Source organism: Mangifera indica, chromosome 3 (genome assembly GCF_011075055.1).
Source record: "Mangifera indica cultivar Alphonso chromosome 3, CATAS_Mindica_2.1, whole genome shotgun sequence".
NCBI classification, from domain to species: Eukaryota; Viridiplantae; Streptophyta; class Magnoliopsida; order Sapindales; family Anacardiaceae; genus Mangifera; species Mangifera indica.
This window is the reverse complement of record NC_058139.1, coordinates 13,953,022-13,971,283: the sequence shown is the minus strand read 5'-3', so window position 1 is coordinate 13,971,283 and position 18,262 is coordinate 13,953,022. Positions and strand designations below refer to the sequence as shown.

General features: G+C 33.7%; 1 protein-coding gene and 1 long non-coding RNA gene across 3 annotated transcripts; one reads left to right on the top strand and one right to left on the bottom strand.

Annotated features, from left to right (window-relative positions):
- Positions 1–58: 58 nt before the first annotated feature.
- Positions 59–3,816, top strand: LOC123211165. Of its 2 annotated transcripts, none has more exons than XR_006501353.1 (7): positions 59–549; positions 711–835; positions 1,276–1,472; positions 2,483–2,666; positions 2,769–2,809; positions 3,271–3,375; positions 3,557–3,816. It is a non-coding gene; the product is annotated as an uncharacterized LOC123211165 (long non-coding RNA). The 2 variants fall into 2 exon arrangements; XR_006501352.1 differs by having other exon boundaries at positions 3,448–3,816.
- Positions 3,817–7,991: 4,175 nt separating this feature from the next.
- Positions 7,992–8,664, bottom strand: LOC123211572 (uncharacterized mitochondrial protein AtMg00810-like). The gene is made up of 2 exons (XM_044630377.1): positions 8,320–8,664; positions 7,992–8,255 (listed from the first exon to the last, which is right to left on the bottom strand). The coding sequence occupies exons 1-2, from the start codon at positions 8,662–8,664 to the stop codon at positions 7,992–7,994; spliced, it is 609 nt and encodes a 202-aa protein (XP_044486312.1).
- Positions 8,665–18,262: the final 9,598 nt, after the last annotated feature.

The window sequence follows — 18,262 nt, the reverse complement described above, 5'->3', positions numbered from 1 at the left end:
TGCGAGTCTGGCGCTTTATATATTGAACTTAAAGACCCTGACACTTTAATCCTTTTCCAGATTAGCTGAAATGACGCCTCAATAATTTTCTACGATTTTATTTTCTGTTAGTTCTTTGACAGAGTCATTAGTGCCTTCATCGTACTTTTCCTCTATTTTCCTCCACTACCATCTTTTTTGTCCACAGTTCCTGTGAATCTCTCTTGAGTTGAGATCACTCCTTCCCCGTCTCTTTTAAACCATTTTCCTCAATAAAATCAAAACAATTGAACCTTCTTCATTTTTTAATCAGTAGGTATTTCTTATGAAACTTTTGATGCATCTTCTGCTGTTGTCTCTTCTCTTCCATTACTTCCAGCAGCATCTTCTCATTTTTTTTGGTTGCTGAGATCCTCTTTGACAGACCCTATCTCCTTTCATCATTGCTGTGAATATGATCTAGATTGCTTTAGATGAATGAACCAATCCGTAGGAAGCTTGTTCTACTGACTGAAGTTTGGGCTAAAAGGGAATTGAGTTGTTTATTTTGGGTGTTTCTTCTATATTGTGGTTAGCTCTTTACTACATCCTCTTATTTACCATATTTCATTTTTCTGTGGATTATTTTTTTTTTTTCTGGCATTTTAGTTTAAAAATGCTTTGCTTTTTTTTTTTTTAAATTTTTATGAGAAGGCATTATGCTTACTAATGCTAGTTGTGATGCATTTCAGGCTGTAAACCAGTTATGTAGTCATTTTGAAGCCTACAGGGATATCACAAAGATCACAGAGCTTAGGGAGAAATTTAAGAGTATAAAACAAATACTTAAGTCACATGTGTTTTCTGATTTCTCAAGGTATGCAAACTTTTAATCTTTTGCTCTCCTTTCCCATAATATATAGGTGGTCTATTATAATGCTAATTTTAATTATTATTTCTGCGTAGGGTGGTTACCCCACCTCAGGGTTTTTGTCCTCATGATGATACCCTAGTCCACTTTTGTTACTTCATCTGAAAGTAACCATTGATACAAAATCTATAGTTTTTAATTAAAAAAATTGACTATTTCTGCAAAAGACCCATTTTATATTTTCCCCTTTCACTGACGGAGTTAACATATAAGATAGTAACTTATGCTGAGTTTTTGTCAGTGACATTTATTCTCATAATGTTTTATGCATAGACAGCTTTTCTGATATCTTATCGTAGAATTCTTTTTGATATTCATGTTGGATAGCTTTTCTGACATCTATTCTCTTAGAGTTTTTCCCAACTTGTTTTCTCTTTTCATCTCAGCCTAGGTACTGGCAAAGAGACAGAAGAAAGTAATTTACTGCAGCAGTTATCTGATGCTTGCTTGGTTGTCGATTCCTTGGAGCCATCTGTGAGGAAAGAGTTGGTAAATAATTTTTGTCGCCGGAGCTAACTTCATGCGAACAGATTTTTGAAGGGGCTGGTTTGTAAGACTATCACAGTGTTCATACCTTGTGAAGGTCCATTTTGATGTCCTCTACAAATCTCAGATATACTTTTTGCAAAATTACAGAAAATAGTCTTTTTGGAAACTGACACTATATGCTCGATTCTAGAATGAGTTTTCAATCTTCAGATAAATTTTATTGGCATAGCTACTGAAAATGGTTGGGCATCACATATTCTTGTTTCTTTGAGCTGATGCTATATGGCTACAGAAATTTGAGGAGGCCATTAAAAATCTGCGTTAACCTATATGTTATCAAAGAGCTGTTAGCTTATATATTCCGATGAATTTTATTGGCGTGCTTGCTGCCATGTTTTTCCATTCTGTGGCATTTCGTGATTTTAGTTTCAGCTGGAACATACACTTTCTTGTCTTCTTTAAATGTTATAAATGGCATATGCTTTATATCCACTTCATCTTTGTAGTGCTTGCAACTGAGTGTCACAAGCACACTTTTTAGATAAAAGTTTTGGTTTTAATTTTAAGCATTCAACCCATGTTTTCATTGCATATCAGTTTCTTCATTGTGTACAGCTGGAACTATGTGATGCCAAGCCAACTGAAACCTTCAATGAATACCTTGGGAATATAACCAATCTATCCTTGTGATGAAGCTTGGTCTTTTGAGGCTACTACTTTCCTGGATGATAGTCTCTTCCATACTGCACGTAGCTTAGGTGCAGGATGTGTGAAAGAGCTATAGCAAAGAGACATAGATTAAAACAAGTTTTACTTAAAAGACAGAGCTTGATGCTATATAAGAAGAATACATTTATGGAAAAAGAGTTAATTGATTAATGATAAAGCATCTTGAGTGAATACTGGGATTTGCTTTCTCGAATGTCCTATTTCACCTTTTCAGTCTTCTGTAAAAGAGAAGTTCTTCCATCTTGGTGTTATATTTTCACAGAAGGGCATAACTTATCTTCATACATGTAGCAGTATTATATACATGCCTTTCACTTTTATTTCTGGTTAAATTTTTTTCTTAATGGTGTTTTTCTGCATTGATAAATTTTATAGGCACTACAACGGACCCTAGAATTTGAGGACGAATTAGCTGAGAAATTTGGAGGAGGCAGCATCAGCAGAGGTTGGTGCTGACATTGAAGAAATAGGTAGAGCAGAAGGTAACAGTCAAAAGGTATCCGATATTCCATAGAAGTATGAAAAAACGCTTGCTGCTCATCAGGGAAGTGAAACTGAAGTATGGATCCTATATTCCTATATAGTTTGAAAAACTGGTTGTTCAGTAAGTGATCCATGCTGTATTACTTACTTATTGATCCTTTCGATTCTGTGTTGACAGGAAAAGGATGGAAATACAGATTTGTCGGTGCCAGGGCTAGTGTATGTATTTGTTTTAGATGGATAATTATGGTATAGTTTTTAAATATACTGTGAGCTTGAGCCATATGTATGATCTTTGAATCTAAATGCTGCAATAGAGTAAAAAGGTCTGTGTTTCTGGATCCTTTTTTGTTATCCCTCGTAGAACAAAATTTTATTACCTCTAAAAAAAAAAAAATTGTGTTCTCATAAAATTTTAGTTACATTGATAGGGTTCACCAATTAAGCCATTTTTCTTTGAAGTTCTGGCCTTCTTGTCATGTTAGTAGTTTATTTTAGCTCTTTTCATTGAGAAGATATCTCACTTTGTAATGAATCTGATGTGGGTGTTCTTACTGATATGTTGCCACTGTAAATTTTTCTTCTCTAAGTAGTATTATGAACGTTTTGTTCTTGTTTCAATCTTGAAGCTTATGAAGATTCAGATAACTCCTAAATTAATCTTTCCTCATGATTGGCAGTTCAATTTCCGAGGGATTATCTCTTCTTGCTTTGAAGCTCACATGATTGTTTATGTAGAACTAGATGAAAAGATACAAATGGAGAATCTGGATAAGCTTGTTCAGGTAATTTGGACGTGACATTTTTTGCATTTTGGATAGTTCTTGCACTTATCTCCAATAATTATCTTGTAATAGGACGAAACATGGGATAGTGAAGAAGCAAGCCAAAATAATGTTCTGAATAGTAGAATGCAAGTAAGAATTTAATCATTAGTTTTTGTTTATTCTCTTGGCATGTGTGCAGTGTGTCCTTACAAGCTGTGGATCATCATGTGAAGTTCTCTTTCTAGTTTAGTAGTTCAGCTTGGTGCACCTCCATAATTGATTTATTGATATCTTCGGTGTGTTAAAATCTTGTTTGATCTGGCTCTTGAATTTTGTGGAACTCCACAGGCTAATTTACTAAAGACCTGCTGTAAAGATAAAAATATAAATCAATTAGCATCAAGTTTATATTGTGCCACTAATAGCTTATTGATAATGAAATATACTCTTATGAGAGAATATAGAATCTATTCTGATTCACACCAGGAATTTAATTGTACTAGAGTGTTGAAGTGGAGAGTATGGTGGAGGTAAGGAGATGAGGAAAATGTTTCTTGCCAATCTAAAGTTTGTTTGCTTGTTAGGACTCTTACTGGATGCAATCATCAATTAGATGCCTATGTCCTCAGACATTCTCACGTTAACTATATCATGATCATGTTTAATGCATGCTGAACATTGTTAGATTCTTATATTTAATCTATCATTTTCATCTAGTGATCAAGTCCAATGGTCTTTTATATAATATAGTATGAGGACATCCTAACTATGGATATAGTTATATCACGATTATACTTAATCTCAATTTTATTCTTATTTGTGAAAATAAGTGCCATCCAACAAGATTTAAAGAATGGTCCTAACTTGAGAATTTTGTGCATATCAAGATGTTTCTCATGTAGGTGACCTAATAGAAACAAAAATGCAGACAGATTGTAAGAATCAAAAGAGTCTAACAAGTTATAAGAAAAGGCTTAACCAAATATCAAAGAAAAACACAGAAATTTATGGAAAATCAAATGAAGGTGGGATCATTATTCAACATTTATTTTGAAAACAGTAACTTAATATTTAATTATATTCAAAGAAATTCTTTTATCTTGCCCTCCCTTGTTTAAACCTCTCACCACTTTCTCGTGTCCATCAAATCTTCCATTTTCTTTTTCTTCAAACTCTTGAAATCATAGGAACAAATTACATTCAGAAACAAAAAAATCCAACAACAGCAAAGAAGAGATCATTATTATGTGAATAGTGTTTTGGAAATTTGTTACTAATCCAATTTCTTTGTTTTTGTTCTCATTTCACTGTTTAACAGACAAAGAATATCAATGGGTCATACTTTTATTCTTGTATCTAATTATCAGAACCCATGATCCCCCATATGTAATTTCACTATGACTAACCGGAGCCTATTGATCTCTCTAACTGTGTTCTATGAATCAACCTTGGCTACTCTAATCCCCGCCCAACCACTAACAAATGATTTTGTTCCCAATTCAACACCTACTCTCTTCAAAATGATATGATACAATTTTGTGTCAATTAATAATCTTTTTCTCAGGTTTCTTTCATTTAATCTGTAAAATTCAAATTTCCTTTTCCTATAAACGGTGTTCGTAAGAAAAAAGGAGAGCAAGTGACATGAGCGGAAGGGAGAAAAAAAAAAATAGAGGAAAAAGAGTTTGTTTTCATTAAATTTATTATATATTTAATATTCTAGAAGCCAATTATGAAATGATCCACTTCCAATTATTGTCTCGCGTCTTTCTTTGATATTTAGCTAAGATTTTTTTGGATATTTTGTTGGATCAATTTTAGTTCTTCAATGAATCCATTGGCCTTATTATGACGTTCACTTTGGCATCTATCAAGTTACCAACATGATACAGAGACACATGCAAACAAACAAAACACACGGGCACACAAGTGCTCACACACAGTAGTTTTCTAGTCAAGAAAAAGGATATTAAATGTTTTAGAATCGTGCTTAAATGACCTTGAATTCATCATCATTTGAGTGAAATAAAATATTTTACAGATGAATCCAATGAACGTGGTCTTGATGTGAAAATTTGCATAAATACAGGGGTACATTCACATATGTATTCTATTTATAGTTTTCTTTTTCTTGTATATAAATGTGTAAGGACTTCATTCGTTTACCCTTTTTATGAAATTGCAGTTGAGAGAAAATAGAAAATGATGGGTGGGAGAGAGAATGCAGGGCCACCCTTTCATATAGACAAATTAAAATTTTGAATTAAATATTCATATATTCCCTTTTCTTTTTATATTTTTTCATCACTCTCTGGAAAAAAAAACCTTTTGAAATTAGGACCTTTTAACACAGAACTGTAATCAGTATCCAACAATCAATAGTTCATCTCGAATATGTCAATTATTGATTCTCTTTTGCAATTTTGCATTAAGAGTCTTGATTTGAAATGAAAATTTTTGTTTTAGGAAAGAAAAGAGAAAATATACATAAAGGAGGAGAATAAATGAATATTTTATTCAAAATTTTAATTTCTTAACTGAAAAGGTTGGTTCAGCTTCTCTCTCCTACCCACCTTTTCCTTTCCTGGATGCAACTACAGAAAAATGGTAAACATACTTTTTTGTCACGAATTTTTATGCAAGAAAGATGAACTGTAAATAAAATACATTATATATAGATAGATAAAGAAAATTAATTAAATCAGGTTGTCTTGACCTATATATATATATATATATATATGTACATATAAGTGTGTGTGTGTGTATTAAAATGCTTCCATTGCATCTGTTAATATATATTATTCTGCTAAATATGCTATCTATACTTTAGCCCTGCTTTGGTCCAACCTGACCCTGCTCTATACTAACCTGTACGCACTTGGCCCTCAATCTCAACGAGTTAATAGATGCATCATTTCTTTTTTTTTTCACTTTAACCATAGTGCAAATTTGGGCTGACCTATATTTTTTGGAGGCTGCTTAACATGTTTTATACTAAGATTTTTTTTTTTCTTTTAACCTTGGGGAGATTTATTAGTATCAGTTGATTTCTGGTCCAATCTTTTTCCTATCTGTATGTCTGAATAATATCAAGAAAGAATTGGTGCAGTCTTGATATAGTTAATAACCTAACTAATTAGATCCCTTTAACTACTGACAATTAACTATGTGGTTAAGTGTTTTGGTGTTAAATAATTTTAGCTCATCCTTGGTGCAAATAACTTGCAAATATTAGGATAATACTGAATGCCAAGTTGGTACAATTGGGAATTTGAACTTTAATTTTTCAAGATCCTTTCATGCAGTTTGTTTTGAGTGCATTAATAAAACTTATTCTTATTGGAAAATATGTAATGTAATATGATTTCCCCATTATCATAGTCACTGTATTTCTTGGTTGCCCTCAGTCATCAATTGCAGTTGTTTCTTATAATCAAGAGGAGCTTAAAGCGGTGCAGTGCCCTTACAAAAAGCAACACATTATTCAATTTGTTCAGGGTTCATTCTTTAAACTTGTCACTATATCTATTAAATTATGTTTGTGTTGTAACATTATAATTTATACCAAAATAAGAAAATATTTTAACCTCAGGTTGAATTTTAATATAATCTTGAATTGCTACATTTTTGAAAGAGAAAATCTTAATGCATTTAGTGCTCATAAAAAGTTAAACAAAGCTTAGTGAGCCTTTTCAAATGCACTTTGCTGCCACTGAGGACTAGACCTACAATTTGCTGTGTCTCATGTTTGAAGTTGTACACAATTTGTATCATAACCATGCCATTGCCAGTTAGACATGGCTAGTTAATTTGTTAGATATTGCTTGATTAAAGCTGATGTTTTCTACCTCTTTCTTGGTTAATTATACTTTTGAAGTAAATTTGGACTCAGATGCATATGTTTTGTTTGGAAGTAGAAACCTTGTTTTCTAAACTCATGGGATGGTTTTGGTATATTCATTCTACAGTTTTTTGCCTCCCTCCTTGGGTAAGTTGATAGTTTGTGGATATCTAATCCACTTTTATGCTCCTTTCTATTTATATAATTTCCTACAAAAAAAAATAATGTGTAATGTGCAAGAAAAAGGGGAAAAGCACTAGCCTCTTGTTTCATGTCTGTTCTACCGCTTCAAGTTTGTGGTTTATGTGAATTTTAGGGTTTATTCACTTCTCTACTATTCTGTACAAATCAGCCCTAATATATATACACATAAGGCAGTAAGAGACTGTTTAATCTAAGAGATTTGTTTCATTCTTAAAGAAGGAAATTAATAACAAATCATCTAAAAATAGGAAACCTAAATATACACCATAATTAAAATATTAAGATCCCTAGAAAATAGTAACAATATCTCTAACAACTACAATATCTCCAACACTCCCTCTCAAGCTGGGTTGTATATGTTTATCAGACCCAGCTTGCTACATAAACCGTCAAATACAACTCTAAGAACTGGCTTGGTAAGTATGTATGCATTCTGTAATGATGAGGAGATATAGATAGGTTCAATTATCCCTCCTTCCATTTTTTCCTTGATGAAATGCTTGTCAATTTCAACATGTTTGGCTCGGTCATGCTGAACCGGGTTCTTGGCAATGCTTATTGCTGATTGGCTATCACTTAGTAGCTTGATTCAACCATCTATAGGAACCTTTAACTCAACTAGCAATCGTTTTAGCCATATTCCTTCACAAATCCCTTGAGCCATGGCTCTAAACTCGGCCTCAGCACTGCTTCTCGCCACAATTGATTGCTTTTTACTCCTCCAAGTTGTTAAATTACCCCAGACATAAGTACATAACCCTGAGGTAGATCTTCTATCAGTTATAGATCTAGCCCAATCTGTATCTGAGTATACTTCAACTCCTCTCGCTACATTTTTCTTGAAAAACAGTCCCTTACCAAGTGTCATTTTTAGGTATCTCAGTAGGATTATTCATGTACTGACTTACAACACTCACCAAGAAGGCAATATCAGGTCTTGTATGAGAAAGATAGATCAACTTCCCTACAAGTCTTTGATACCTCCCCTTTTCAATAGGAGCACTGTCTTGAATTGACCTAAGTTTAGTAGTTGAGTCCATTGGTGTGTCGGCTGGTTTGCAGTCAAGCATGGCAGTGTCTTTCAGTAGGTCTAACACATACTTCCTTTGTGAGACAAAAATTCCTTTCTTTGACCTAGCTATCTTCATCCCAAGGAAGTACTTAAGGTTTCCTAAATCTTTGATCTCGAACTCTTTTGTAAGAACATTTTTAATTCTAGGTATTTTCTCTTTATCGTCCCTTGTAAGCACAATATCGTCCATATAGACTATTAATACTATCATCTTACCAACCGAAGAATGTTTTATGAACATTGTGTGATCTGTCTGTCCTTAAGTGTACCCATACTGTTTTAGCACCTTAGAAAATCTCTCAAACCATGCTCTCGGAGATTGTTTGAGTCCATACAATGATCTTTTCAACCTGCACACCTTTCTTCTATTAGCAGCACTTTCAGTCCTAAGAGGAACCTCCATATACACCTCTTCTTCTAGATTGTCATTCAAAAATGCATTGTTGACATCTAGTTGGTATAAAGGCTTGTTAAGATTTGCTGTTAGAGATAATAGAACCCGAATAGAATTCAACTTTGCCACAGGTGCAAAAGTTTCCAAATAGTCAATGTCATATGACTGAGTGAACCCTTTAGCAACCAATCTTGCTTTAAACCTCTCAATGCTGCCATCAGCTTTGGTTTTCACAGTGAAGACCCATTTGTAACCAACTAGCTTTTTTCCACTCGACAAATCACATAGTTCCCAGGTTTGGTTCTTCTCTAGGGCTTTCAATTCTTCTTCTACAGCCTTCTTCCATTCGGTCACTAACAATGCTTCTTGCACACTATTGGGAATGTGTATGTCTGAGATTTTTGCAATGAAGGACCTATACCTTTGAGACAGCCCATCATAACTGACATACTTGCTAACAAGATATAACGGCTTACTTATGTAGTCTCTCACCCCTTTTCGAATTGCAATAGGCAAATCACCATCAGTTTATGCATTTTCAGAACCTGTACTGTTAGAAGAATCTTTATCTTCAACTTATGTATGAGTTTCATGAGACTTGGACTCAGGTTTAGATGTTTGAAGTGGTATAGGTTGTGTCTGAACCTCTGTTTCCTTCTGTCTTCCCCATCTCCTTTGATAAACAATTATGTTTTGATCATCAGCAGTAAATGTAGGTTTCTTAGGCTCACTAACAAAAGGGTTGTTATCTTAATCAGTCTGATTAGATTGAACAACACTAGGATAGTCTAACAAGTCTGATTTTGGCTGACTAGGTTGACTAGGAGGCTGTTTTAGACTAACACTAGAGCTGTCAAGAAATTCAATATCATAAGGAGTCAAAAACATATCATCCAAACTCTCAAGTGTTGAAGATGAAGTCAAGATAGGTCTCTCAGATCCCAAAAACTGATATTCACCTAAATTCTCCCCCTAAAGAGTAGTTTTATGAAAATATGGAGTTGTTTCAAAGAAAGTGACATCTAAGCTATGATAAAACTTGTTATTTTCAGGGCAAAAGCACTTATAACTTTTGTGATGTGAAGAATAAACAAGAAATACTCCTCGGACAGATTTCTTATCTAATTTACCACTTGCGTGTTTGTGAAGATGGATAAAAACAGTACACCCAAATATTTTTTGTGGTAAATTAGATATGAGGCGACAGTGAGGATAAACTTCAAGAAGTTTTTGAGTTAGAGTGGAAAAATTCAAAACTTTGGAAGGAAGCCTATTTATTAGATAGGTTGCTGTAAGAAAAGCATCACTCCAAAAACGTTTTGGCATGTTTGCAGAAAATAACAAAGATCGGGCAACTTCAAGAATATGTCTATTCTTTCGCTTAATAATTCTATTTTGTTGTGGGGTATCAACACATGAGCTTTGGTGAATGATACCCTCACTCAAAAAGTAATTGCTAAGAGTATAATTAAAAAATTCTTTGCCATTGTCAGTTCTTAAAATCTGAATTTTTGAATTAAATTAGGTTTGAATCATAGTATTAAAGTTTTTGAAAATTTGAGAGACCTCAGATTTATGTTTCATGAGAAATATCCAAGTGAGTCGAGTATGATCATCAATGAATGAAACAAACCATCGGGCATTAGTGATATTAGGAGTTTGTGATGGTCCCCAAACATCACTATGCACTATAGAGAATGGCTTGGTTGATTTATAAAGCTGATTTGGAAAACTGGTGTGAGAATGTTTAGAGAATTGGCAAATATCACATTGGAAATCACTAGGATTTTTATTAACGAACAATGATGGAAACAACTTAGCAAGATACATAAAGTTTGGGTGGCCTAATCTATAGTGCCATAACATAACATTCTGACTTGGACTAGACACTCTAAGAGACTCATTTTTGCTAACACTGTTGACATAAGAACTATTACTCACTACTGTTGATGTTTTATTTATTGAAGAGGGTTGAACTTCTAGAAAATAGAGTCCTATATAGCCTTTAGCACTGCTAATCATCTTCCCTGAGTGTAAATCTTGAAAAACACAAGCATTTGATCAAAAATCAGCCGCACAATTCAAATCCTTAGTGAGTTTACTTACTGATAAGAGATTGCAGGTTAGCTTAGGCACATACAAGACTGAATTCAAAGTCAAATCAATAGAAATAATTATAGATCCATCCGCTATTCGTACATGAGGACTATTATTATAAGCTGAAAACTGATTGAAAAGTTTTCTATTACCAGTCATGTGATCCGATGCTCTGGAATCCACAATCCATGAATGAGATGTGTCTTGATTTGTAGCTAGTGCAATAAGAAAATTACCTTTTTGTGCAACTGTCCCTGAACCTATTACCATTTGGCTAGACTGTCCCTGAGCAATGAGTTTCTTTAGTAATTCCAATTGTTCCTTGCTTAATGGTTCAACCACAGAAGAGGATGATAGATTAGCCATGCTGTCTCGTTCCTTGGCTAATTTCCAATCCGTCGGTTTCCCATAAATTTTCTAGTACTTGTCCTTGATATGGCTAGGTTTTCGACAGTGTTCATACCATGGTTGGCCCCCTTTTCATACCTCTGGAGTACTACGTGCTGCCAAAGCTAAAGCTTCACCTCTAGCTTCCTTTGGTTCTTTTGGTTCAGCCCCCAGCATCAAGGTCCTGCGACTCTCTTCACATCTGATTTTAGAAAATGCCTCTCGAAGATTAGGCAGTGGTTTAGTCCCAAAAATCCTACTACTCACAGTATCAAGGTTTGGATTTAATCCCAAATAAAACTTGTACACCCTTTTTGTCTTAATAATCTTCTTATATTGTTGTGAATCCTCTGCAGTACTCCACTTGTATTTCTCAAATGCATCAAGTTACTGCCAGTATCGTTGAAGATTATTGTAATAATCTGTCACCGAGAGATCACCCTACCTTAGATCATGCAATGCACCTTCGATTATTACAAGTTCAGGAGTATTATCTTTGTGGGAGTAAGTTTCCTTTGTTGTCTCTCATACCTCTACAACTGTTTCAAGTAGAAGACAATTTTCTCCAATGTTAGGCATCATGGAGTTGATCAGCCAAGACATTACCTGACTATTCTCCTTCTTCCAAATTCAATATTCATCTGCCATTTCCTCTGGTTTGGTGACTTCATTGGTGAGATAACCCTTCTTCTCTCTGCTGCAGATATACAAGAGCACCGATTAGGACCACTGAAGATAGTTTCGGCCGTTGAGCTTGTATGAAGTAATAGATATGTGAGGAAGGTTTGGAGAATCTCCCCTATTACCGCCAAGGACTACTGTTTCAAGGCTAGATATCTCATCTGACGTTGCATCAGAACTGGTAGGTTTAAAAGGTGTTGTCATGATGGATGGGAGAAGATATTGCTGGAAAAAGCAATAAGAGATGTATGGTTACTGTCGAAAAAGCAGTATGAATTAGGGTTGAAGATTTCAGAAACAAAGCTCTAATACCATGTGAATTTTAGGGTTTATTCACTTCTCTACTATTTTGTACAAATCAACCCTAATATATATACACATAAGACAGTAACAGACTGCTTAATCTAAGAGATTTGTTTCCTTCTTAAAGAAGGAAATTAATAACAAATCATCTAAAAATAGGAAACCTAAATATACACCATAATTAAAATATTAAAATCCCTAGAAAATAGTAACAATATCTCTAACAATTACAATATCTCCAACAGTTTAATATATTCATGGAACCCATATTACCTTTATCTGTTCTGGGCTCATGTGCGTAGTTTTTCATTGAGAGTCATTATGCTTTCATTGATGATAAACAAGCTTTTGTTATATGAACAATTTGTGTTGTAGCTGTTTTCCTGGTCATTTTGTTTGAGAAAATTAAAGGAATTTTTTGGTGGACGGGTGGATAAAATTTGTTCTTCAAATGTAGTCTTTTAGTTCTAAACAATGTTGGAATACCTCTGTATTCTTTATCCATGGAAACTGGGAATTTCTTTTAGCTTAAAAATAGAATCACTATGTTCTTTTTCTCTTATAAGATCTGGTCTTTTGCAGTAGTGGATGCTAGTACACCTTTTTTTTTTTTTGTGTTATTTTGGCACTTAATAAAACTTGTATCTTTTTTCTTCAATTAGAAAAAAGAAAAAGAATATCAGTGTTTGATAGTGTTATGCCACAACTTCTCTCTGCTCCATTAAGTGTCTATAAGCACATATCTTTAAAGGTGTTTTAACTAAAATATAAATTTACTAATAGTATGTTTGCTTAAGAGAATTTTTATGCTTAAATTTTCTTGGAAATGAAAGACATATATGGGAATGTTGTAGGGGAAAGAGGATGTCATTTCAATAGCAATGGAATTTAGAATTCCATGGACTCTACTAACCTTGCAGCAAATTAGCTTTTTATTATCAACACCAAAAGGAAAAACCATAATTGCATCTCCTGTGTTAGGTATTCCAAAAAATACTCAAAGCATATGCGATAAAGCTCTTTGCAAGACTTCCTAAGGGTGGTACAGGAATTGTTGTAGTAGCCACTGGTATGGACGGACAGATAAAGGTGCATGGGATCAAGTTTTTTCCTAAAATCTTTTTGGTGATTTTTCTATTTTTGGTATCAAATACTAATTTGTGTATGCTTTTTCTTTAACTATTTTGAGCAGACTTCTGACAAGGATGAAAGATTGATTTTCTATATTGTAAACTCGGCTGAGTATTGCCATAAAATGGTTAGTTTGTTTTTCTGTTTCTTGGTGCTTCTTGTAACTGGTTTTGAACTTATGTTAAATCCAGTTTTTGTGAAATATAAAAACTTTGCTGGTATGGTATTAGAAAATGTTCTGGGTTCAGATATGAAAATTTATATTGTTTATTATCTTTCTTTGATCTGTATTTGTTGAATTAAGGCGAAGTATTCTCAACCATGCTTTTTGAGGTGCTGGCATGTATGTTCTCTTAAATATTAAATTTCCATGATGCTTATGGTCTCTGTTGATGATTTAATATATCTTGCTGGCATAATTTTAGTATATCTTTTTATTTATATACCTGTATAGCATTTTGGCTATAAAGTGTGTTTTGGCAGTCTGAAGAACTGGCTGAAAGTGTGTCCAAAATAATTGATTCACAGTTGGCAGATGGGGTTGATATGTCTGAAGTTCAGGTATTAAACTACTTCATGAAGTTCAGGTTGATGCTTTTGTACTATTTGCTTCTTTACAATCTCAAAAGATCTTGCAACATGAATTTTCAGTAGTTATAACAAAAGCATTAGTAACCTTAGTTCTAAGATTGGAAACTAAGTTTGATGCTAAGATGGTTGCAATGACACACGAGCCATGGGATAGCCTTGAGAGTGTGGGTGACCAATCCAAGTAAGATAGTTCTTCTAAAATATTGGAGCACTAATTAATTTAACCTCTAACTGAACAAGTTTGAATGGAAAATAATTTTTGTTCATATACATTGCTATAACGATACATGTATATATACAAATTAAGAATCCTATATTAGGAAAACAAAATATTTGATTTCTTATGATTACAATCCTATAATCAAATCTTACTATATTTAGATCCTTATAATCTACTCTTATATGATAATACATGATTTACATATTCTGTAACACTCCCTCAAGCTGAGGCATAAATGTTAATCATGTCTAACTTGTTACAAATATAATCAATCTGAACATCATTCACAGGCTTAGAAAAAATATCCCCCAGTTGTTCTCTTATCTTCACATGTTTTGTAGAAATCAAATTTTGTTGAATTTTCTCACAAACGAAATGACAATCAATTTCGATATGTTTTGTTCGTTCATGAAACATAGGATTAGAAACAATGTAAATAGCCACTTGGTTATCACACCACAATTGTGCTTCTAATGGAATTTGGAAACCAATTTCAGTTAACAGTTGATATATCCATATTGTTTTACACACAGACTATGTCATAGCCTTATATTTTGATTCCACACTAGATCAAGATACCACACTTTGTTTCTTACTCTTCCAAGATACCAGATTCCCTCCAACAAAGACACAGTAGCCAATAGTAGATCTTCTATCTATCTTGGAACTTGTTTAGTCTGTATTTGAGAAACATTCAATGTGCATATGTCCTTAATTCCCATGCAGTGTGCCACGTCCAGGGGCTCCTTTTAAATAGCATAGGATCTGTTCTAAAGCTACCCAATGATTGATTGTTGGAAAAGACATAAATTGACTTACAACACTAATAGAATATGCAATATTAGAATGAGTCACTATAAGATAATTCAATTTTCCCATCAATCTTATATATTTTTTAGGATCATCAAACAATTCATCATTTTTTGTAAGTTGCAAATTAGAAATCATCAAAGCAATATATGGTTTAGCTCCTAGTTTTCATGTCTTAGTTAATAAGTCAAACATATATTTCCTTTCAGATAAAAAGATACCCTTCTTGCTTCTCGTCACCTCAATCCCTAGAAAATATTTTAATACCCCAAATCTTTGGTTTGAAATTGGGTGTGAAGAAACAATTTAAGAGATGAAATTCTTATAATATCATTTCCAATAATAACAATGTCATCAATATATACAACTAGAAGAATACTACCAGCTTCAAACTGTTTGTTAAAAACTGAGTGATCACATTTGCTTTTTATCATGTCAAACTTTTGAACTATCTGACTAAATTTTCCAAACCAACCATGAGGACTTTGTTTTAAATCATACAGAGATTTGTGAAGTTGATAATCCTTCCTATACTTCCCTTGAGCAATAAACCCAAGTGGTTGCTCTATATAAATTTCTTCTTGAAGATCACCATGTAAAAATACATTTTTGATATCCAATTGATGTAATGGCCAATCATATGTAGTTGCCATAAAGATGAATAAATAGACAGAAGTCAACTTAGCGACAAGGGAAAAAGTATCAAAGTAATCCACTCCATAAGTTTGGGCATATCCTTTAGCAATAAGACGTGCCTTAAGGTGAGCCACTGATCCATCAGGTTGAACCTTAACTGCAAACACCCATATGCATCCAATAGCTTTCTTTCTTGCAAGTAGGTTTACCAAGTCCCAAGTATCATTAGCATCTAAAACATTCATTTCTTCTACCATATCATCATGTCAGTCAGGATGAGATAAGACTTCTTGAATAGTTTTAGGAGTAGAAATATTGTTGAGAGAGACAATAAATGAACAAGTAGAAGAAGACAAGTATCATAAGAAACAAAAGATGAAATAAAATAAGTGCACTAACAGTTATATTTTTGGAAAGCAATAAGAGGATCAAGATCATTTGAGATTGGATCTACTGACGAAGAGACATGTATTTGAAAGTTGTAGCTGTCTGGAATATACTTGGGTCAGGGATGGATTCGAATTGAGCCGAGCTCAAGCTTGGCTCAGTTTGTATATAATAGAGCTCGTCAAGCTCGAGAAAGCTAAACTCGAACTTGATTCAAATTTGGTTTGACTCGTTTTGAGCTTGAGTTTTTAACTATTTTGTTATTAAAACGACATCGTTTTAATACATATTGGTCGAAACGATGTCGGATTATAACAAAATTTTTAATTGGCAAATTTGGTAAGTAGCTCGAGCTTGAATGAGCTTGTATAAGGTTGACTCGTTTCAGGCTTGTTTGAGCTTAAGCTCAAATAAGCTAGGTTCGAATCCAACCCTAACTTGGGTAATAGGTGACATAGAAGGTGTAGAATCATCATGTGGAAAAACCTCTGAAGAACCATTAGGATTAGGTGGAAACACTTCAGGCAAACTAGATGGTGTAATGGTGTATACCAGCAAATCAGTATCTCCCCCCTGAATTGAATAGGTAAGGGAAGTGGAAAAGAAATGAGTGGTTTTCAAGAAAGTAATATCAACTGACACAAGATATCGGTTAAAAGTGGGATAAAAACACCTATAACCTTTTTGAAGACATGAATACCTAAGAAATATACATTTTAACATTTTTGGATCTAACTTTGTGACATAGGGACGAATATTATGAACAAAACAAATACTACCAAATATTCTAGGTCGATAGGAAACAAAACTTTGTTTGGAAAAGGAACACTATAAAGACTTTGACCTTGAAGAACAAATGAAGGTATGCGATTAATTAGAAAACAAGATGTGGAGACTAAATCTGCCCAAAATTGTTTAGGAATGTGCATTTGGAGTGGGAGAGTTCGAGTTGTCTCAAGGAGGTGTTTATTTTTCCTTTCAGTTACACCATTTTGAGATAGTGTTACAACATAAGATGATTGATAAAGCATGCCATTTTAAACCATGTGTGACTGGAAGGATTCAAAAAAATATTTCTTAGCATTATCACTTCGTAACGTTTGTACCAAAACATGAAATTGTGTTTTTATTTCAGTACAAAAGGCGCAAAAATGAGAAAACACCTCAGAACAATTTTTTATTAAATAAAGCCAAGTTATACGAGAATAATCATCAACAAAAGTAATAAAATACTTAAATCCAGTCTTAGACACAACAAGACAAGACCCCAAACATCAGAATGGACTAGTTCATAAGGAAAACTAGCTCGTTTATTGACTCTAGAACCTGAAGACAAATGATGATGTTTGGAAAACTGACATAATTCACATTTTAATAAAGATATATGATGAAATTTAGGGCATAACATCTTTAACAAAGGTGGAGAAGGATGTCTCAATCGATAATGTGTTTTGAATGGAGTTAAGACACTAGAACAAGCAGTGGGCCTTGGTATTTCCAAGTCAAGGATGTATAGACCCCTAGATTCATGTCCTTTATCAATAATTTGCTTCTTTGTAAAATCCTGAAATTAACAATAATCAGGGAAAAATAAGACACAACAATTAAGGACACGAGTAAGCTTACTTACAGAAAGTAAATTGAAAGAAAATTTTGGTAAGCTTAAAACAAATGATAGAGAAATTAATGGAGTTGGATTAACAATGCTAGAACCAAAAACATGTGATGTTGATCCATCTGCTAAAGCAACACTAGAAGGAGATGCATGGGACTAGAAAGTAGAAAAGAGACTAGGGTCCTGTCATATGATCTGTGACACTAGAATCAATAACCCATTTTGATGATGAGGAAATAAGACATGTTTTTGGTTTACCTAACTCAGTAACAGTAGTGATAGGAGTAGATGAAAACTTCAATTATTCTTGGTATTGAGAGAATCTGGCAAAAACTTTTGCAGAAATCATAATAGTATCTTCAGTTGTTGAATTGGTTGCTACAATTTGTGCTAATTGAGATTTTTGAGTCTGATTCTACAATTTTCTATAAGTACGCTTTGTATACGCAGGCTCATAACAGTAATAATAGACAATCCTTCATGTATCCTGACTCCGATTATCAACACCTCTTTCATGATTGTTGGGTCCTCCTCCA

What these genes read in the sequence shown, in the direction of transcription:
- LOC123211572 (XM_044630377.1), bottom strand. Translation starts at nt 8,664, where the DNA reads ATGGACGATATTGTGCTTACAAGGGACGATAAAGAGAAAATACCTAGA. An exon ending in GACCTGATATTGCCTTCTTG is followed by an intron (nt 8,256 to 8,319) that starts GTGAGTGTTGTA and finishes ACACTTGGTAAG; the next exon opens with GGACTGTTTTTCAAGAAAAA.